The 20,785-nt window shown below is 41.8% G+C and overlaps 1 protein-coding gene and 1 non-coding gene across 4 annotated transcripts in view; both read left to right on the top strand.

Annotated features, from left to right (window-relative positions):
* Positions 1-2,300: 2,300 nt before the first annotated feature.
* The window catches only part of Hnrnpr (heterogeneous nuclear ribonucleoprotein R), a 55,334-nt gene continuing 36,849 nt past the window's right edge, over positions 2,301-20,785 (top strand). The window contains exons 1-5 of one of the 3 annotated variants that reach the window (XM_050152412.1): positions 2,308-2,456; positions 5,507-5,672; positions 7,822-7,940; positions 8,505-8,612; positions 11,575-11,688. In XM_050152412.1, the coding sequence (XP_050008369.1) occupies positions 5,516-5,672; positions 7,822-7,940; positions 8,505-8,612; positions 11,575-11,688 (498 nt within the window). In that variant the 5' untranslated portion in view covers positions 2,308-2,456; positions 5,507-5,515. Of the gene's footprint in view, positions 2,457-5,503; positions 5,673-7,821; positions 7,941-8,504; positions 8,613-11,574; positions 11,689-20,785 lie in introns of all 3 variants that reach the window. The other 2 variants (XM_050152401.1, XM_050152419.1) reach the window with 2 other exon arrangements.
* LOC126510430 (small nucleolar RNA SNORA8) lies at positions 9,712-9,837 on the top strand. The gene has a single exon (XR_007594393.1). It is a non-coding gene; the product is annotated as a small nucleolar RNA SNORA8 (small nucleolar RNA).

The following is a 20,785-nucleotide window of genomic DNA, read 5'->3' as shown; positions in this document are numbered from 1 at the left end:
TGGCTTTTGTGGGGACCCACGGATTTGGGTATAACAGTAACAAGACTTTTGTGAGCCACCATGTAGGTGCTGGAATTGAACCTGGGTTTTCCCAGCTTCCAGAACTTTTATGATTATTTTCCCTCCAAGTTGGTGTCTGAACTTAGGGCCCTTTGTATGGAAGTACATGCTCTAACACTGAACCACAGCCTCAGCTCCCAGCATGTCTGTGTTTTACAGAATGGGTGCCATAGCCTCTTTAGCATGGCTATGACAGAATACCTGTGATGGGGTAATACAGGTGTGCGTGCATGCCTGTGTGTGTGTGTGTGCATGCGTGTGTGTGTGTGTGTGTGTGTGTCTGAAAGGAGGTGCAGACCAAGGGCAGAGGAGGATGCTGGGTATCTTGCTCTTCCACTCTCCATGTCAATCCCTTGAGAGAATCCCTGTGATTCTCAGTCCTCATCAGCACTGGGGATTACAGCCCAGGCTTTTTGCAAAGGTGCACAGATTCAAAGTTGGTTGTAGGTCCATATTTCTGTATGACATGGCAGCCAAGCCATCAAGCCATAGGCCACACCTGAGATGGGTCATGTATCCTGCCCCCCCCCCCCCCCCCCCCCCCCCCCCCCCCCCCCCCCCCCCCCCCCCCCCCCCCCCCCCCCCCCCCCCCCCCCCCCCCCCCCCCCGCCCGCCCGCCTCCTCGGCGGTTATGTTGGGATCTGGTCAAGAGAAATAACTGAGGGTCTGGGCTAGCATCAGACCCCTCTTTTGCGACAGGGTTTCTCTGTGTAACGTTCCTGACTGTGCTGTTCTGAAACTCACTTTGGCCTTGAACTCAGAGTACACCTGGCTCAAAGTCAGGTTTCCCTTTTTTTTTTTTTAAAGATTTATTTATTCACTATGTATACAGTATTCTGTCTACATGTATGCCTGCCAGAAGAGGGCACCAGATCTTGCTACAGATGGCTGTGAGCTACCATGTGGTTGCTGGGAATTGAACTCAGGACCTCTGGATCAGCAGACAGTGCTCTTAACCTCTGAGCCATCTCTCCAGGTTTCTAGGCTTGCATTTGAGCCATCTCTCTAGCCCCCAGAACAGGATTTCAATTTTTACAGTTCTATATGTTAAGGTAATGGTTAAGAATTTATTTCTTTTAAGACATTTCCTTTAGGCTCAGGGAAGTCCAACGTTGTTGGGCACACGGGGAAAGAGCCTTCTTGCAATGTCACCCTATGGGGGGAGGGCAAAAGATATAGACAAAACCAGTCAGATATCAAGCTCACAGCCTGAAGGCCTTCCACAGTCAGCATTAACCCACTGAGGGTGGAGTCCTAGTGCCTGAAACACCTCCCATTAAAGGCCCCACCTCTCAACACTGTCACAGAGGCCACCAAGTTCGCCACACGTGCATTCTTTCAGATGTACATTGAAAAACGCAGGGCTCGATGAACAATTTGGTTTATCGGGTTTGAGAAACTTCATTTCCGAAAACATTTGGAAGCAGATCCCTTGACCCTCACTGAGTTGGCAGTTGGGCTTGGGATGGGTGTGACAGGTGAGAGGTTTATGAATAACAGGGATTAGTCTCTTTGGGGGAAACGAACGCTTTGCCTCCTGGTAGATCCAGTGCCCCACCTACTCTATGCTCCAAACTCTGAAGTCCTTGACTTCTGTTAACACGGCTCTTGAGTCCGATCCACTTTATTCTGTGTGGAAAGGAGCCAGGGAGGGAAACAAGCACTTTTCCCGATCGTTCCAAGGGATGCTTTTCTACCGAAAAATCTCCAGCCAAATGATTCAAGTCATCCTTCAGTTGTGTTTCGACTAGAGCCAAAGTGATCTAGCGACGGAGCCGAGCGTGGAAAAGGGTGTGTTTGGGACCTCCGCTCTGCCAGCAAGGCGTGAGGGAGGATTAGGGGACAAGCAACTCCCGCGCCGGGTAGCAGCGCCATGGCAGAGCGTGGCCGCAAGGACCCGAGGGGGCGGGGCTCCGGAGGCGGCCACGCGGCGCGAGGCCTAGATTTTCGGCCTCGTAACCGTGCTAGACGAAGTGGGAGGAGCTTCGGCCACGCAAGGCCTGCAGCCCCGCAGCCTCGCCACTACCAGGGGCTCCCACCAACAGACCCCTTTGTGTGCATGCCCCCGCCCCGGAGGCTCCTCAGCCAGTGGCGCTGAGAACCCTCATTGGCTCAGCCCGACGGCCACGCCGATTGGCTCGCGGGGCCACCGGCAAGGGGGCCGCTCTCCTTCTCTCTTATTGGCCCGCTGAACTGCCCGTCACGCAACCTCCCGAGCTGATTGCTCGGCCGCACGGAGTCCCTGGAAGCAGTTCCGGGAAACCCCGCGTGCTGCCGGGATCGCGTCTCGGTCCATGAGGGGGGGAGGGGGTGGCGCGCGCGCCATTTCTAGTCGTTTTCAAAGCGCCTCGCGCTGATTCTCACGGGCCCGGCCGCCGGCCCCCCGTTCTGCCCTGGTGAGTCTCGCGCCGGCCCGTGGGGGGAGGGGCCGGGAGTCCCGGTCTGACCGGACTCGGCCGGGCCCGGGCTCGGCGACCTGGTCTGCAGTTTGGGTCTTTGCTCCGAGGCCCGAGGGTGGGGGTGGGGATGGGCCGGGGGCGGCTTCAGCTCGGGCCGACCGCGCAGCCGTGGGCCTGAGTCCTGCCGCGGCGCTTCCTCTCTCGCTCATCACCCTCAGCCCCTCCGGTGCCCGGTCCCTCGGTCCGCTGTCCTCCGCGCGGCCTGCCGGTCTCGCGGTGCTTTTCCCGCCTCCGCCCGCCGCTCTCGGCGGCCCGGCCGGGCTTAGGATTTCAGGCGTTTTCTTGACCCCAGCGCTCTTCCCCTAGGCCCGCAATCGGGCCTGGCCCGCATCTCGCCGGGCATCGAGTGGGATGTGTTGAGAACCGGGTCGCGCCCGAGGGGGTGGGGTGAGCCGAGGGCGGGGTGCAAATCCCAGGGTTACCTGAGCGGGGAGCAAAACTTTTGTGGGAGTCGGAGCGGAGGGGCCGAGGTATGGGGGGGGTGCCTCCTACCCGATCCCCGTCCTGCATGCTTGGAGCCTAGATTTGAAGGAAAAAATGACTACTAGAGGCCGTGACACTTGGTTTCGAGCGGCGCCTGAGCTAGGTAATTCTGAGAATGTCCTAGGCGCTTCAGATTGGAAAAGCGCTTCTTTTTTCTTATACGGTAGTGACCATGTGGCCAGAATTTCAAGACGAGAGCCCAGGGGTTCTTGAAAGGGTCAGTCCTTTCTTGTTAACCGGCTTGAGAATACTTTTTCCTCCTGCCCTTGGAATCGGTCGTAGTGATTAAGGGCTTGACACTACCGAGCTTTGAGGTAACGGTTAGCCTTCGTTGGTTCTTTTAAAGCCCTTCTCTTTACATTTTGCTTAGAGATGCTCGCCAGAAGTCAGGGAGGAGCTAGTATTGACTTCCCAAGTCTCCCAGTGGCCCTTATAAATCCTATTTTAAATGGCTTTATTTTTTTTTTTTCAAAAAAAAAAGTTTAGGTCAAAGATTCCAGTTACGTTAGTATATTTGCTGCATCCAGAAATATGGTTTGGCTGTGCGGCATTGTGTTGCATTGACATGAGTTTTTAAATGGTCTCATAATATAAAAGTCTTTTAAATGAGCACTTTGTATTCGGCTTGAGGTTTTCTTTTTGTCTTGTTCTGAAGGTTTTATTTTCTGAAGTCTATTTTTACTTTTTTTTGGGTTAAAGTTGACAAATGGAAATTTTAAAACAATTTCAGTATCAGTGATAGTCATAAATGTCTTGTGCTTAATACATAACTTGTCATTTTGCTTCACGCATACTTTTTTAAAAAAACACTTCACCTTAACAGATACTCATTGAACTTCTCCGTTAATTTGCTTCTCCTGTAACCTAGTATTCACAGGTGCAGTGCTGTGATGGTCTTGTGGTAGAACTTTTGAGTTGTGGTGGTCTTACTGTAGTGTTTGGGAGGGGATGGGAAAACACAACTCTGTTCACAAAAAGATTGGGGATTTTAGAATACTTCTGAGAGGACTAGGTTGTATTAATCAGTAAATATGCTCATCTTATGTGCTAATAGTTTCTTGTGCCGCCAGTTTTGGATGTTTCCATTTTCTGCTAGCTTATCAGAATCTGAGGCTTTCCTTGAGATAGATACGTTTATCTATTCAGACTTTGACTACAGTTGGCGTCTCTGTAGAGAGAGTTTCGTGATGCTGGGAAGTCATGCAGTTCAGGTCATTCTCAGAGTAACACCTTTCACATTTTCCTTCCTGCTGTTGCCTCCCTGCCCTTTTCGGCTTTCTCCTCTCATTAACTTCAACTAAATACCAGTGGACTTTCAAGCAAGAGTTGTTTTACATCAAGAAACAGCACCTGGCGCATTTGCATAGTGTTTGATGAGTAATCTGGAAGTGATTGGTTATTTTAGGAGTTAGTGCTTTTAGGTGACTTGTATTTTCTTCTTAGCTGTCTATCTTGAGTTTAAGAAAGTAGGCATTTTCTTGAGACCACCGTCATCACCCCTTTACTTCAGTATGTGCCACTTCTTTATTGTGCCACCAGTTATCTTCATACATTATAATTTCACCGCAAACACACACTTAAATTCCCTGACTCTGAGGTAGTATAGACTGGCCTTGTATGCTTTTGTGATTATTTACTCTCTCTTCAGGGAATTAGTCCATTTCAGCATTATATACAGGCTGAACATACAAAATGATTTTGGTAGGCTAATCTGAGAAATCTGGCTGAAGTTTATGCCAAGCAGATAGTGTTTGTGAAGTTTTTTGGAAGTTGTCCATTCAGCATTTTTTTGCAGCTTTCTTTCACTGACAAAAATTCAGTTTGTACTTCTGATTTTTTTAAAGCAAAAAGCAACCTCAACTTATTTTTATGTAGAATTTAAACAATGGCTTAGCTTTTAAAGTTGGTCATTTTTTCTTTTAAATCTGTGAATGGGAATAGCAAATTAATCTTAGAACAAAATTAATGTGAAAGTTGTGTTTTTGTTTTTTAAGTTAGGTGGAGAGAATCCAAGCCACCAGCTCGTTGAACTAGATACAACATGGATTTATTTCATAGCTATGTTGTTTCTGAAGCAGAGCTAGGAAAAATGGAAAGTTCTTAAACCTTGACTAAGTGACGTGTGGGTATTCATTCTGCTTTAAACCAAACTTTAGAAATCTATAAGCTGAGGGGCTTTTAGGATTTTGTGGTGGTTTGTTGATCTGCTCCCCAGAACACAATGGCTGCTTTTGTTACTCAGCAATTGTACCTTCAGTAAATTCAAGCCCTTTTAACCCAGAGTACATGAAGTTGCTTAAGAATCTAATACTTCCATGTACGTTTTCTATAGTTTCACAAGATTATTGTTGAAAATTTAGATCAGATGCTCACAAAAGGCATAAGATTCTGGATAGTTGTTATTAGCAGCATGTGTACAAATTAGTTCAGATAAGTCATGCATTGTCCTACAAACTAGTTATTTCTGGCTTAATGTAATATAGCTCCTGAATTTTTTCCAGCAGCATAATAAAATGGCTAATCAGGTGAATGGTAATGCGGTACAGTTAAAAGAAGAGGAAGAACCAATGGATACTTCCAGTGTAACTCACACAGAACACTACAAGACACTGATAGAGGCAGGCCTCCCACAGAAGGTGGCAGAAAGACTTGATGAAATATTTCAGACAGGTATAATATGCATTTCTTGTTTCTGACTGGTTATGAAAGTGAGGGCAAACCACGTTGAATTTTACAGATTTTTAAGGTTAAATAATGCTTACTGTTTCTGATCTGTGTAGAGCTGAATATACTTTCCCTTCATTGAGGGCATATTGGGTTTGACTTTGATATTCCTATTTTATTATTTTGAAGCCTTCTTAGTGTTGAATATGCAGTCTTAGTTGTTTCAGAACAGAACATCAATTTGTCTTAGATTTACTACCAATTAAAATGTATGTTTCAGCATACCAAATTTTGCATTTCCCCCTTAACCTAAATCAGTCATCATTTTGCTTTTACTTTTCTACTTTTAGCTTTTTAAAAGTGACTGTTAAATCAGCTTAGGTCTGATTAGGTGGCATAAGAAGAACAGTTAGACTGCACTGTCTGAAACGATAATATACATCAGACTCCTTGAGAGTTTGTGGCCTGTCTAGTTTCTAATAGACAGAAATTCACATCTCTCAGTAATTTGGAAGTGTTTGGTTTGTAACAGCTGTTTTTTGGTTTTTTTTTTTTCTTAATGTGTAAGTCCCATGCTCACGTGCTTAAGCAAATTTGAACATCTAAATTTGGTTGGTTGTAAGTGGTTTGAAGTTTTAAAGAGGGAGAGAAATGTTTACCCTTAGGGAATGGTGTTCGTAAATAAACGTGTCCTCCTTTGGGGCCATAGATGGAAACTTTCTTCCTCTGTGTTTGTGTGCCTATTCAGATCAGGAGAGAGGATTGAATTGTTTCTCTTAGACATAAGTTTCAAATACAGTAGACAAATAGCTGTGCTTTTTTTCTTAAAATATTTTAAATCTCACAGTTGAGATTTAATTTTAGATACTAAAATGGCTTATAAAAATGACTCCTGAGTGATGGTCACACTTGAAAACCAGTTCTCAGGAACTTTCTGTGACATTCTGCCCTAGAGAACTGGCAGTGATCTGCTTAGAGATGCTCCCTGTATAGTGTTTTGTTACTGCTAAGAGGCTGATGGTTTGGGTGTAGGATTGTATTGCCAGGATGGATTGATGATTGTCCTGAGTTGTGGCTTTGGGTGGTGGTATGAAATATTCAAGTAAGTCACTTAGCCATGCTCATTTTGAGCTTTTAAAACGTGACATGGCAACGTTTTTAATCAGTAACTTTGCAAGTGGCCTCACGTTTATTTTCAATTTATTTACTGTATGAAATAAAGTTCTTTTTGGCTTTTCCAGAATAGGATCACTTTTGGTGTTGGTTCATATGGACTTGGGGAAGGGGCTGTTAATCTGTCAAATATTTCTATTTTACATTGGATCAATTCTGAAAAGGTGCCTTATGTATTAAGTTATTTTAAACATAGATATTCTGTTTGAGTTAAGGAGACTACATATATAGAATGCAGCACATATATGTTCTGTATACTTTATTTAAAAATCTAACATTTTTACTGACATTTGAAAGAAATGGTCATTATTGACAGTGTTGTGAATGCCACAGCATCTTTTAAGTCTTGGCTTGTTACTTCAGAAGAGAAAAAGACGCCATAATTACGACATTCAGAGCTGATTTAGCAAGCTGCACTTGCATTTGTAGAATCATTGAAAATTATGCCTTTCCACATTCTGACTGCAGCAAAATAGATGCTTGGATAAATACATTTTAATTTATCATTGGTGCTAAGGAGGGAAAACCTTTGACACTTTTTGGAGTGGAAAGAATTAAGTAAAATTGGTTCTCCTATTTTTTCCTACCTCTTCCATGGTAAACAATTAAAACAACCTGTGATTTGAATATTTATTAAGAAATACAGTGTATTCTTGCCACTCTAATATAAGCCAGAATTTAAATGAATGGTTCATCTTTAGTACAGTATGTGCATCAGACTTTCAGAACTTACTGCTATTTGGAAAGTTGGAAACATTTTAGGATCTTGAGATTTTTTGTTGTTGTTTTAGTTAAAATTCATGCTTATAGTTGACATTTTATGTTTGATTTTTGTACTTTCTACATCTTATTTGTATAACTGTATATATGCATATAGTTAAATGAGAATGTAGTTTGTAAGAAATGAATGTAACAGCTCTCGCTAGGACAGTTTAGCTTGCCTCTTTGCAATAATGTTAACCCTTTTCAATTTGATTTTTAGGGTTGGTAGCTTATGTCGATCTTGATGAAAGAGCAATTGATGCTCTCAGGGAGTTTAATGAAGAAGGAGCTCTGTCTGTACTACAGCAGTTCAAGGAAAGTGACTTATCTCATGTTCAGGTAAGGTCAGTACTAGCAAATGCCTTTGAGCAGTTAATAGTCTGCAGCTTTTGAACTGTGACAGTCCTGTTTTTGCCTGTGGGGAAATGGTCTTTTTGTGTGTATGACTATCTCTCCTTTGAAAAACTTAAGGGAAAAAAAATCTGTGTCAGAGTTTCAGAAGCTAAGCACAAAGCAAAAGTCTTCTCCACCTTTTTATACAGTAAGTTCCTTCAAAAGCTTAACCCATGGTTTGATTATTGTTTTTATTAAGGTTTATAAGTTTGAATTACTTGCATTAAAAATATTCTTTGGGTTATTTGATCTTTTTTTGTGTGAGAAATACTTTTAGACATCTTGGAAAGATAGTCCAGCTTCAATTAAATATTAATAAATGGAACACGTTTTTCCCCCTTCCAGTTTTGAAGGTAAGCTCCCTGAGGCTGTCTGTTCCTGTCTCTGGTACATAGTGACTACCATAAAAATATCTGTTGAATGAATGGAATGAAAATGAAATTTCATTGTGTATTTGACCCTTCAGAGATTCCTGGTAATTCTTCCTTTTGGATTGCTTGCATGTTTTAGAACAAAAGTGCATTTTTATGTGGCGTTATGAAGACCTACAGGCAGAGAGAGAAACAGGGCAGCAAGGTGCAGGAGTCCACAAAAGGGCCCGATGAGGCAAAGATCAAGGTAATCACGACTGGGGCAGGGGCTACAGTATTGGTGCAAAAGCTCTAATTCAGGCCCTTCCTTCGTCTGACATAGATGCATGCTTTTACTTTCTTTATAAGCACTGTTTATATTTTGTTTGTTTGCTACAGGGTCCCATTATGCAGCTCAAGCTGGCATGGTATTCACTGTGTATCCCAGGCTGGTCCCAAATTCATGGAGATCCTGCCTCAGCCTCCTTCTTGAGTGTTGAAGTGAAAGGCCTGAACTGAACAAGTCTGGGACTTTTTCCCTTGGGAAAAACTGTTGTATACTAATTTTCTTTTTAAATTTTCCCTGACCTCAGTTTATTTATAAATGGTAATGGTTGTGCTTACCTCTTGGAGTAGTGCAGATTAAGTGAATTCATATGTAAAGTGTCCACCCTCTCCAATCATTATTATTTAGATAAACTGCTTTGAAAGACAAATAGGCTTTTCTTGAAAGACCTAGTAAATGGGTATTGTTTTGTAGAGATTACCCCCAACCCCAGCCTTGGGGTTCTGACCCAGTGCTTCTCAGGTACTAAGCAAGTGCTTGATCCTGGGCTGGACTACCAGATTTAATTTGAATGGTATTGAATGTTGGAGTTGTTTGTTATGGTGGCTTATGTTTAGATATAACTAACTTTGTAATGTGCCTTTACACTTTTCTCCTCACCATTTGTAAAGTGACCTAGTTGCATTCTTTTAAAAATTTCAAACTAATGCCAGCCAGCCTGGTCTACAAGAGCTAGCTCCAGGACAGGCTCCAAAGCTACAGAGAAACCCTGTCTTGAAAAACCAAAAAAAAAAAAAAAAAANAAAAAAAACAAACAACCAAAACTCAAACTACTGTATAAAAATTCTGGTTGACCCCTTAACGACTCAAAGATCCCAGCCTTTAAAGATTTTTACTTCCGGAGTACCCCCTCTGTTTTGCTGTTTTCTCTCTCTCTCTCTCTCTGTATGTATGTATGTATCTCTCTTTTTTTCTTTATCCCTAATTAAAGCCTTTCTTTAACCGCCTTCAATTCTGGTTTGAGGTAGTAGTTTAACAATTTGCACTTACTAACTAGCTGATTGGCTGTCTATTTGCCGTTAGTGATGGGTATACTATGGAAATAATATGTGTAGTTCAAAAGACAGTACAATAGAAATTCACTATCTGGCATCGTTGGTTTCCTGGCTTTGTGCAAGATAAACCTGGTATTTCTAATGATACAGTTAAAAAAAGAGAAATAATTTGTGTATATTTTGTCTTAGTTAAGAGTATCTATTGTTGTGATAATACTATGACCAAAAGCAATTTGGTAAGGAAAACGTTTATTTCATCACAGTCCATCACTGAGGAAAGTCAGAGCAGAAACTCAAGGCAGGAACCTGGAGGCAGGAACTGATGCAGAGTCTGCCTTCCTTCCCATAGTTTGCCCATTTTGCTTTTTTATACACCCTGGGACCATCTGTCTAGGGATGGCATTGCCTTCGTGTGTTGAGCCCTCCTATATCAATTGTTAATTAAGAATATACCCCATAGACTTGCCAGGCAGTTTTATGGAGTTTTAATTAATTAAGAGTCCTTCCTAGATATGTCTAGGTTGTATCAAGTTGACAATCCAACCAATCCAAGTTGACAATTGCTAATTTGTATGTTATTTGTATAAAATGTATACTTGGTTGTATTTGATATTACATGTATATTTGTGTTTAAAAACTTTGAATCAAAGGTAGAAAAATGAAAGATCCAAGACGTCCATCCCTGTGGAATCTCAGGGTTAACTAAACCTAATACACGTAAATCTGGTGTTGCTTTGTATAATTAGAAACCTAACATGCAAAACTCTTTTTCTTGGTAGATTGCATATTTCGTTTGCCAGCAAAAGATGTGCTATATGCCTTTCATATGAATGCTATCTATAGTGCATGCTTTTTGAGGACAAGGGCATATTTTCTATGACATAACTGTTAATAAGATGGGACATAATCAAGAAATAATAAGGTTTCTTCTTTTGAAATCTGACTATATTTGGTAGTTGCCAGATTTAGAGTATACTTTGAGAATTTCCAGTTTTTCTGGACTTTGTTATAGTAAGAATATGCAACAAATAAATGGAACTGGAGTTAAGGACAGTTATGAGCCTCCATTTGTGTGCTGGGAATCAAACTTAGGTCTTCTGCAAGAGCCGTAGATGCTTTTTATTTCAGAGCCTTGTCCCCGGCCACCCCCTTTAGATATTTTAGTGTTGTTTTTAATTATATGTATATGTGTGTGTTTGAGTATAGGTTTGTGCACATGACTTCAGTGCCCATGGAGGCCAGAAGAGGGTATTGGGCCCCTGGACCTGGAGTTATTATGAGATAGTTCACAAGATTGCTGGGAACTAATCCTCTGCAAGACCAGTAAACTCTTTTAATTGCTAATCTATGCTTGGTTTTTGCTTTTATTTGAGACATAGCATCTCTGTGTAGCTCTGACAGTCCTAGAACTCTCTCTGTAGAGATCCATCTGCCTTTCTGCATCCTGAGTGCTTGGATTAAAGGCATGCATTATTATAGCCAGGCACCACCACAGCCAGGCCCCATCCCAGGTTTTTATGTGATACTGAGGATAGAACCCAGGGCTTCAAGCTAGCTAGATAAATACCTTTATCAACTAAGTTATATTTTCAGGTGCCTCCTTTTAATCTCACCATAAATACATTAAAAAATTTTATTTAACTTTATTTTATGTGCATTGGTATGAAGGTATCAGATCTCCTGGAGTTGTGAGCTGCCATGTGGGTTCTGGGAATTGAACCCAGGTCCTCTGGAAGAACTGCCAGTGTTCTTAACCCACTGAGTCATCTCTCCAACCCTCCATAAAATACATTTAATAAGATGCTATAGTAACTTAAAAAAGATTATTATACTGATTTGTGTGTGCTTATATTTTCAAGTATAACAGATGTGTAATTAATTATGTTTAGGCCTTGCTTGAGAGGACTGGTTATACTCTGGATGTAACCACAGGACAAAGGAAGTATGGTGGTCCTCCACCAGACAGTGTCTACTCAGGTGTGCAACCTGGAATTGGAACAGAGGTACGTCTTATCCTTTTGCCAAAATTCTTTCCAGTGCATTAACTGTATTATCTAGTGTATGACAGGGGTAAAGTACTTTATTCTTTTCAAAGTGTTATATTTGTGCTATCTATATACACTTTGTGCCATTGTTACAAAGGTTAATCTTTTTTTTTTTTTTTTTTCCCTTTTTGGTGTTTTGAGACAGGGTTTCTCTGTGTAGCCCTGGATGTCCTGGAACTCACTCTGTAGACCAGGCTGGCTTTGAACTCAGAGATCCACCTGCCTCTGCCACCAGAGTGCTGGGAGTAAAGGTGTGCACCACCACTGCCTGTTGCAAGGATAATCTTGGTGTAGATATCTCAATACTTTGTTTTTGTTTTTTTTGAGATAGGTTTTCTCTGTGTAATAGCTTTGACTATCCTGAAACTTGTTTTGTAGACTATGCTGGCCTTGAGCTCACAAAGATCATTCCACCTCCTTAGTGCTGGGATTAAAGTGTGCACAAAGAAATACAGAATTTGAGCTACTGCTAAAGGGAGAAGCTGTTATCTACCTATCATCTATCTACCTACCTACCTATTTTCCTTCCTCCCTCCCCCTGTGGTTTTTCGTGTTTGGTTTTTTTTTCCCTTATTTTTTGGGGGGGGTGCTAAGAATTTGAGTTTGGGGCCTCATGCATTCTGAACAAGTGTTCTACCATTGTGTTACGCCCTTGACTCAGACCTTTTATTTGAAATGGTATCTTTTTTTTCTCTTATATTTTCTGAGACAGGGTTTCTCTTTGGCTGGCCTCGAACTCACAGAGATCCGTCTGCCTTTGCACCACCATTGCCCAGCTAAGAAGTAACTCTTGACTTTTGTGAAAGTTTCTTGCTCATACTGCTGGAGTGCTGGGGTGACAAGTTTACTGCACACCAGGTTTATGTAATGCTGAGATCTAACCCAGAGTTCTTGTGTGCTCAATAGACAAGTACCCTACTCATTAGGTTCCTCCTACATCCTATAGCCCTAGTTCTCCATGTGCTTTTTATTGTAGCATTCTCCTATCTTTTAAATGGAGAAACTAGGCAATAAAATAACCCGTTATAGCAGGGACTTTTTTGGATTTGATGTCTCCATTATCTATTTTTAGTACTTAGCATAGAGCCAGGAACACAGTGCACACAGTATTTGATGAAAGGTTTTTTTTTGTGTGTGTGTGTGTGTGTGCGCGAGTGTGTGTGTGCGCGAGTGTGTGTGTGCGCATGCATGCACGCGTGTGTGATAGAATCTCATTGGGGTGTGGGTGTGATGTAGGATATGAGTGTGAGAGTACAGTTGTGAAGGATGGAAGTCAGAGAACTCCTTTTGGGAGCCTGTTCCTCTGTCAATTCTGGGGACTGAACTCAGATCATCAGGCTTGTTTAACAAGTGACTTAACCCTCTGAGGTATTTGCTGGACCTCATACAGTCCGGGCTGGACTTGAACTTGCTGTCTAGCCTCTCAGGGGCTGGGATTACAGCCATGTGCTACATTCCCTTGTTTGTAGAAGTCTCTTAAATAGCATGATAGGGGTGAGGAGGATAAGGGTAACTTCTTAGATAATCACGGTATCTGCTCATTATTTGGGGAGTATCATTGTTAGACATTAGAGTTAAGTTTTAGGTTTTCTGTTAGAGACATAAGAAATTAAAAATTTTACTCAGCCTTCCATATGGACAGTTTTTAAGGAGAGAGTGACATATTTAGACTATTATAAATTGAATGGTCATAAAAGCTAAAACATATATATTAAATTTATTATGTATACAATCGGTTCTCTGCATATATGCCTGCAGGCCAGAAGAGGGCACCTCATTCCAGATGGTTGTGAGCTACCATGTGGTTGCTGGGAATTGAACTCAGGACCTTTGGAAGAGCTGGCAATGCTCTTAACCGCCAAGCCATCTCTCCAGGCCCCAAAGCTAAAACTTCGATGACCTAAAGAAAAGATAATTTTTTTGTTTGTAAATGGATAAGCAAAGATGACTGTAGTTAGCATTACTTTAAAGAAACAAAAAAGGTGTGTGTGTGTGATGTGTAGATGTATGTGTGGAGATTAGAGGACAGTTTGTAGAGTTGGTTCTTTCTACCCTGATGTGGGTTTAAGGACTGGATTTAAGTCACTAGGCTTATGTAGAAAGTACCTCTACTGGCTGAACCATTTCACTGCCACAGTATCATTTATTTGTTTGGTTGTTTTTTTTTTTTTTTTCAGGTTTTCGAGACAGGGTTTCTTTGTGTAGCTTTGGAGTCTGTCCTGAAACTCACTCTGTACACCAGGCTGGTCTTGAACTCACAAATCCGCCTGCCTCTGCCTCCTGAGTGCTGGGATTAAAGGTGTGCACCACCATCTCCTGGCTCACAGTATCAATTTTAAGGTCTGTGTTCTCTTAGTATAGTATGGTCATTGCCTTTTGTTCTTTGACATTCATTATCATGTTATAATAGTTAATATTCTGTTTCTTAATGTTTACTATTAAAAGGGATTCTAAGCATTTTTCGGGTTTAGAAACACTAGAACCATCTATGTATTATTAGTTTGTGGCTGTTTTTAAATCATAGAATGTGGCTTGTAAGAAGACTCAGTGGGGGAGGGCTGGAGAGATGGCTCAGTGGTTAAGAGCATTCATTGCCTGCTCTTCCAAAGGTCCTGAGTTCAATTCCCGGCAACCACATGGTGGCTCACAACCATCTGTAATGAAGTCTGGTGCCCTCTTCTGGCCTGCAGACAGACAGAATATTGTATACATGATAAATAATAAAAAAAAAATTAAAAAAAAAAGACTCAGTGGGTTAAGGTGTTAATTGCCACACCTAATGACCTGAGTTAGATCCCCAGGACACATGATGAAAGGAGAACCAACTCCTGCAAGTTGTCTTCTGATATTAACATGTGTGTCTTGATGTGTACTTTTATCCCCAATATAAATATAATAAAAGAATAAATTACGTGATTATCAGTAGGGTTGGAATTGGGACTCTGAGCCATGTAGGTTCTTTATAGAAACATGAATCACCAATGAAACATAGGATACAAATAAGTAATATTTTGGTCTTTTTTTCTCTTGACCTGTCATTAATAGCTTTTTTCCATCCTTTACCATTTTTTTGGGAGGGGGGGGCATTTCAGGACCTTTTTCTATGTAGTCCTGGCTGTTCTGGAATTTGCTTTGTAGACCAGGCTAGCATCTTACTCAGATCCATCTGCCTGCCTCTGCCTCCCTAGTTTTGGGTTTAAAGGCATGAGCAGCCGCTGCCTGGCCCCATCCTTCACTTTTTCATAAATAATTGATTACATTTATGTATGCACATGTCACAGTTCACATGTGGAGATATTAGAACAACTTGTGGGAGTTGTTTCTTCTACCATGTGGGTTCTAGGAATGGAATTCAGGTTGTCAGTTTTTGCAGCAAGTGCCTCTACCCACTGAGCCTCTCACCACCCCCTACCCTTCATCTCTCTCTCTCTCTCTTTATTTTGAGACAGGGCCTCTCTACATAGCCCTAGCTATCCTGAAACTCACTATGTAAACCAGGCTAGTCTCAAACTCAGAGATCCATCCATTTGCCTCTACCTCCCAAGTGCTGGGGTCAGAGGTGTGCACTACTGTGCCCAGCCTCATTCTTCATCTTTTGCTAGTTCTTTTGTTCTTTCTTTTCTCTCTTTCTCGCTCGCTTGCTCTTGCTCTCGGTTTTTTGAGACAGGGTTTCTCTGTAGCTCTGGAGCCTGTTCTGGCACTCGCTCTATAGACCAGGCTGGCCTCGAACTCAGAGATCTGCCTGCCTCTGCATCCTAAATGCTGGGATTAAATGCAGGCGCCACCATCACCAGCCTACAAATGCTGAGATTAAAGGTGTATAACACCATCACCTGGTTTGTTTATGTACTTTTAAAGCAATGTAGAAATGTGGTTTAATTGGGCCTGGTGGCTCAAGCCTGTAATCCAAGATACTTGGGAATTAGAGACAGGAGAGCCTCAAGTTCCAGGCCTGTTTGGGCAGTTAGCGAAACCATACCTCAAAATAGAAGGAAAAAAAGGGTTAGGGCTGGTGTGGTTAGTGATGCAATTTACATTTGTAATCCCAGCTCTTGAGGAAGGTGGCTCACTTTGGGTTTTGAGGCCAGTCAGGCTACATAGATCTGCTTCGAAAAACAAAAAACTAAATGGAGGGAGGGAGGAGATCATAGTTAGTGATAGAGTCCTTTATATGTTCAAGGCTTTAGGTTCTGTCCTAACATCACAAAGAGAGAGGTTGTGACCCACTTATTTTGAACTCGTATTTTTTTTCCTGTAGCGAGCTGTGTGGAGTCACACCTGATGGAGATGTATAATCAGCTCCTGAGATTAGGCTAAGGCCTGACCTATGCTATGATCACGCATTGATTATCAGCTGCTTGCATATGCATGGACCTATGGGCGGTGCCCACCTGGCAGTTCGGGGTTGGTAGCCCATGCCTACTTGCTGGGAGAGGTTTGCTCGGTGAGAGAAGGAGATAGAGATAGATTGCTATGAATAAAGTTCTGAATAAAACTGCAGTGAGAAGAGCTCCGGGTGTCGCATCATCCTTGCGGGTTGAGGGTGGCCGTGACATTTTCCCTGTTAGTTTTAATATTCCTTTGCTTGTTTGTTTGAAGCAAGGGTCTCATGTACCTCAGGCTGTGTTCACAATTTGTTGTGTGGCTGAGACTGCATCAGCGTTTGTGGCTTAGAGTTTGTTCTTAGCATTTGAATTTTCTTTTCTTGCCGAAATAAACTAAAGCCAAGTAGTGCTGGCACATGCCTTAGATTCCAGTACTCAGGAGGCAGAAGCAGGGGGATCTCTGAGTCCGAGGCTAGCCTGGTCTACAGAGTGAGTTCTAGGACAGGCTCCAAAGCTCCATAGAGAAACCCTGTCTAGAAAAACAAAAACATTTTTTTTTCTTTCTTATAAACACATCTACAAGATGACTGGACTAAAAATGGAATCAACTGGTTCTTTTTTTTTTTTCATTAATTCAAATGATTTTATTATGTTAATTGTATTAACCACCCAACCCACACAATGGTGTGCTCTCTCTTCCTTCAAAATAAAAAGTTGCATCTGCACAAGACTCAGATAAATTACATTGCTTATGATCTTGGAGATCTGAGTAGCTTTCTTGATATCCGGTCTCTCAAGTTCCGCTGTATATGTGTGGGTGTCCTGCACATTTTTTCTATAAGAAATATTGCTCTGGTGTCTGTTGACCTCCATGGCATGTCTCATCTCTGGAGGTTCCTTCATGTGGGCATAATCCGAGAGCCCCTTCTCAGCATCTCAGCATCATGCTTCTGCTTGTAGGCAACCTCACTCTGAAGCTGGGATACTTCTCTTGCAAAGACGCTTTCAATAGTGGCCGGCATATGCTTGTACAGACAGTTGGAAAGATCCGCCTTAATGGTTCCTTTGTATTTTGCCTCAGAAATAAAAGCACCAATATTTTTTACATGGTTTAGCATAGGAGTATCAGTCACAAAGGTGCACTTGTCCTTGGACTTGTTATACTCTTCTTTGTAATGGATGTCACTAATGAGCTCAGTGCACTTTTTGGCTAGTTCCATGCTTAAGTCTTCAATAACAGGCTTAAGAAACACCTTGTCCTCCTGCTTTTCTTCCTCCTCCACATTTTCCTCTTCAGTCTCATCTTTTACATCCTCAAACACAGGCACCTTCATTTTGACCCTGTTAGCTTCCACTTCTGATGACAATGCTCGTGCTGCTTTTGGTGATGTCTGTTTCCATGGTGGATAGCCTTCATGAGTCTTGAGCAGTGTCCCTTCTCCTTTCCCATCATGCTCTTGAGTTCTTACTCACTCTTTACTGGGCTGCATCGTATGGGGTTTGGCATGATGAAGAATGGATCTGCAAATGACTTCTGGCATTGAATATAAAGTATATTCGTTACTGATTTGCTCCTGGGTCCTCTTCAGTCTCTGCAGCTCAGGAGTATCCCTGACTATGCTGAAGCCCCTCCCTTTGCTTTCTTCAAAATCTCTTTTGTACTTGACCTGGCTCTGCAGTTCGCTCTGTTGCTTCAGGCGAAGGTTTTCAGGCATGTCCACCACAGTGGTGAAGGACTGCTTTGGGCAGTGTCTCTACCTCAGTTCAAAATGGTGATCCTGCCTCCTGGGAAGGAGACTGCATCTGTGGGTTGTCTCCTCTTTCCTTTAATTCCTTTCTCTCAACTGGTTCTTATTTTCCTCCTTTTTAAGGTTTCCTGAAACACCTCCAAGAGGGCAGGCAGCACAGTTTGAAAGTAGTCCTTAGTGTTAGACCATTCAGTGTGCTTGTTGAGGCCAGAGGTTGAGGCTAGGTGCTTTCTCAATTGCTTCTCACCATATATTTTAAAAAAGATGTGTTTATTGTGTATATGAGAGTGCTTACATATGTGTAGAGGCATCAGTTCCTAGAACTGGAGGTGCAAGGCTTTGTGAGCTTCTGTTGTAGGGGCCAGGAATTGAACTTGGGTTCTTTGCAAGAACACCAAGTGCTTGTAACTATTGAGCCATCTGTCCGGCCTCTACATTTTAAAAATTTTGTTTGTATATGTGCTGTTGGGGAGGCTTGGGTGCCATGTTTGCATTTCATAGTGTGCTTATGGTTAGAGGACAACTATGTGGAGTTGGTTCTCTCTTACCTTTATGTGAATTCTAGAGATTCAACTCAGATTGTTGGACTGAGTCATCTCGCTGACTCTCCACCTTTTGTTTTTTATTTTTTCATTTTATTTATTTTTAGTGCATTGGTGTTTTGCTTGCGTGTATGAGGGTATTGGAGTTATAGACAGCTATGAGCTGCCATGTGGGTGCTGGGAATTGTTTTTATTTTATGTGCACTGGTGTTTTGTATGTGTGGTGGTGCTGAATCTCTTTGGGCTAGGGTTCCAGACAGTTGTGAGCTGCCGTGTGGATGCTGGGAATTAAACCTGGGTCCTCTGGAAGAACAGCCAATGATAACCGCCGAGCCATCTCTTTAGTCCTGCTTTCCACATTTTTGAGTCAGGGTCTCTCAGTGGGTAACGTGCTCGAGGCCAGCATTAGTCTGAAAGCTGGGCTTGCTGAAAAACGTCCATACCTCAATACACAGTGGGAGGCAGAGATCCATAGGTTTCTGTAGACCAGGCTGGCCTTGAACTCAGAGATTCATCTGCCTCCTCTTCCTGAGTGCTGAGATTCAAGGCATGCCTAGCAAGCACCTTTTTTGTTTCTTCCTATGTCTTTGTGTACTACCTGTGTGTGTCAGTCTGTAGAGGTCCTAGGTATTAGACACCCCCAGGATCTGGAGTTATAGGCAGTTGGTTCTTGGAATTGAACTTGGGTCCTCTTCAGGAGCACTATATGCCCTTTAACTTCAGCAAAAACATCCATCATTCTTGTACATTTCTCATTCTCAGGATAATGCTTAACAGTTTGTTAATGAGTACATACCTCTGGAAGTAGCTTATAGAAAGTGTTATCTAATGAGTTCAATTTTAATATTGGACCATTCTGAGGCACTGACCTCAGTTAAAATCAAAGAAATTTTAATGATGGCTATAAGAAAACAGAAACAAATATTAGTGTAGGTTATGATGGCACATGACTAATCCCAAGGTGAATATTTAGGAGGTCAGGTCAGAGGATCAAGACTTTAGTCATAATGTAAATAATCTGATCTGCAGGCTATCAGATATGCCACCCCTGTGAAAGGGTCCCAGCCCATAGCCATTGTATTAGTTTGTTGTTTTTTAGAAAGATTCAAAAGAAATGGTGGGTCAGTCTTCATTTTTCTTTTTCTTTCTTTTTTTTAAAATACTTATTTATTTACTATGTATACAATATTCTGACTATGTGTGTGTGTGTGTGTGTGTGTGTGTGTGTGTGTGTGTGTGTCTGCAGGCCAGAAGAGGGCACCAGACCTCATTCCAGATGGTTGTGAGCCACCATGTGGTTGCCTGGAATTGAACTCAGGACCTTTGGAAGAGCAGGCAATGCTCTTAACCACTGAGCCATCTCTCCAGCCCCCCATTCTTCATTTTTCTTAATGAAGTTTTTACCAAGCTTGTAGGTTTAAGAGACTTTCAAATATATGACTTTGAAAGCCTTGCATTATGAATGGGGAGAAAATGTTTTGCAATAGTAAACTTCGAACTGGGGAGTTGGCTCGTGCCCATCACAGGTTGAACTTTACTAATAGAGTGTGAATTGCTTGCTTTTCTTACCCTTTTCTGTAATCTGATTTATTAACCAACTACTAAATTACGTCTTTTGAAATAATGCATTTTCATTTTAGTTTAGATTAGTGAAACAAACTTACCTGGTTCTAAAAATAATGGCACAAATGTTAAAGTAATGTAAATAAATACCTGATGTAACTGTGCTGTATATATTTTCAGAGTATTATTAAACATCATTTCATTATAATAATTGAAAGATAGAGCAAAACTTGCTTTCACTTTCTAGAACCTACCCCCTCCGATGCAGTGACCTCCATATTCTGTGTATGTTAATTAGACCACATTCCCGACTTTTTGCTATACTTCCAACCTCCTATATCAGTTTGATTTTTGAAATTCACAAATATAAATAAGCTCATTAAAATGCTCTAAGGGCTAGAGAAATGGCTCAGTGGTTAATAGCAGTGGCTGTTCTTCCAGAGGACCCAGGTTCAAATTTCAGCACCCACACAACAGCTCACAGCTGTCTGTAACTCTAGTTCTAGGGGATCTGACACCCTTGGCATCAATGCAATAACTAAAGTTAAATTATATAAAAAAGAAAATGCTCTAAGCATGGGTTAGAGATACAGTTTTTTTTTTTTTTTTTTTTTTTTTTGAGACAGGGTTTCTCTGTAGCTCTGAGCCATCTCTCCAGCCCCTCACAACCATTTTTAATGAGATCTGGTGCCCTCTTTTGACCTGTAGATGTACACACAGCAGGATACTGTATACATAATAAATAAATTATATAAAAAAGAAAATGCTAATCTAAATTTAAGTCCCAGACCTATCATCAGAATTTGTATTGAATGTTAAGATTCTAGATTAGTTTTGTTTGGCCACAATTTCGTTTTTATTATTGTTGTTGAAAACA

The sequence above is a fragment of the Alexandromys fortis genome, unplaced genomic scaffold, assembly GCF_014885135.2.
Source record: "Alexandromys fortis isolate MF-2015 unplaced genomic scaffold, M_Fortis_MF-2015_v1.1 scaffold_26, whole genome shotgun sequence".
In the NCBI taxonomy this organism is placed as follows: Eukaryota; Metazoa; Chordata; class Mammalia; order Rodentia; family Cricetidae; genus Alexandromys; species Alexandromys fortis.
The sequence above is the reverse complement of the archived record's forward strand: the minus strand, read 5'-3'. Positions and strand labels throughout refer to the sequence as shown.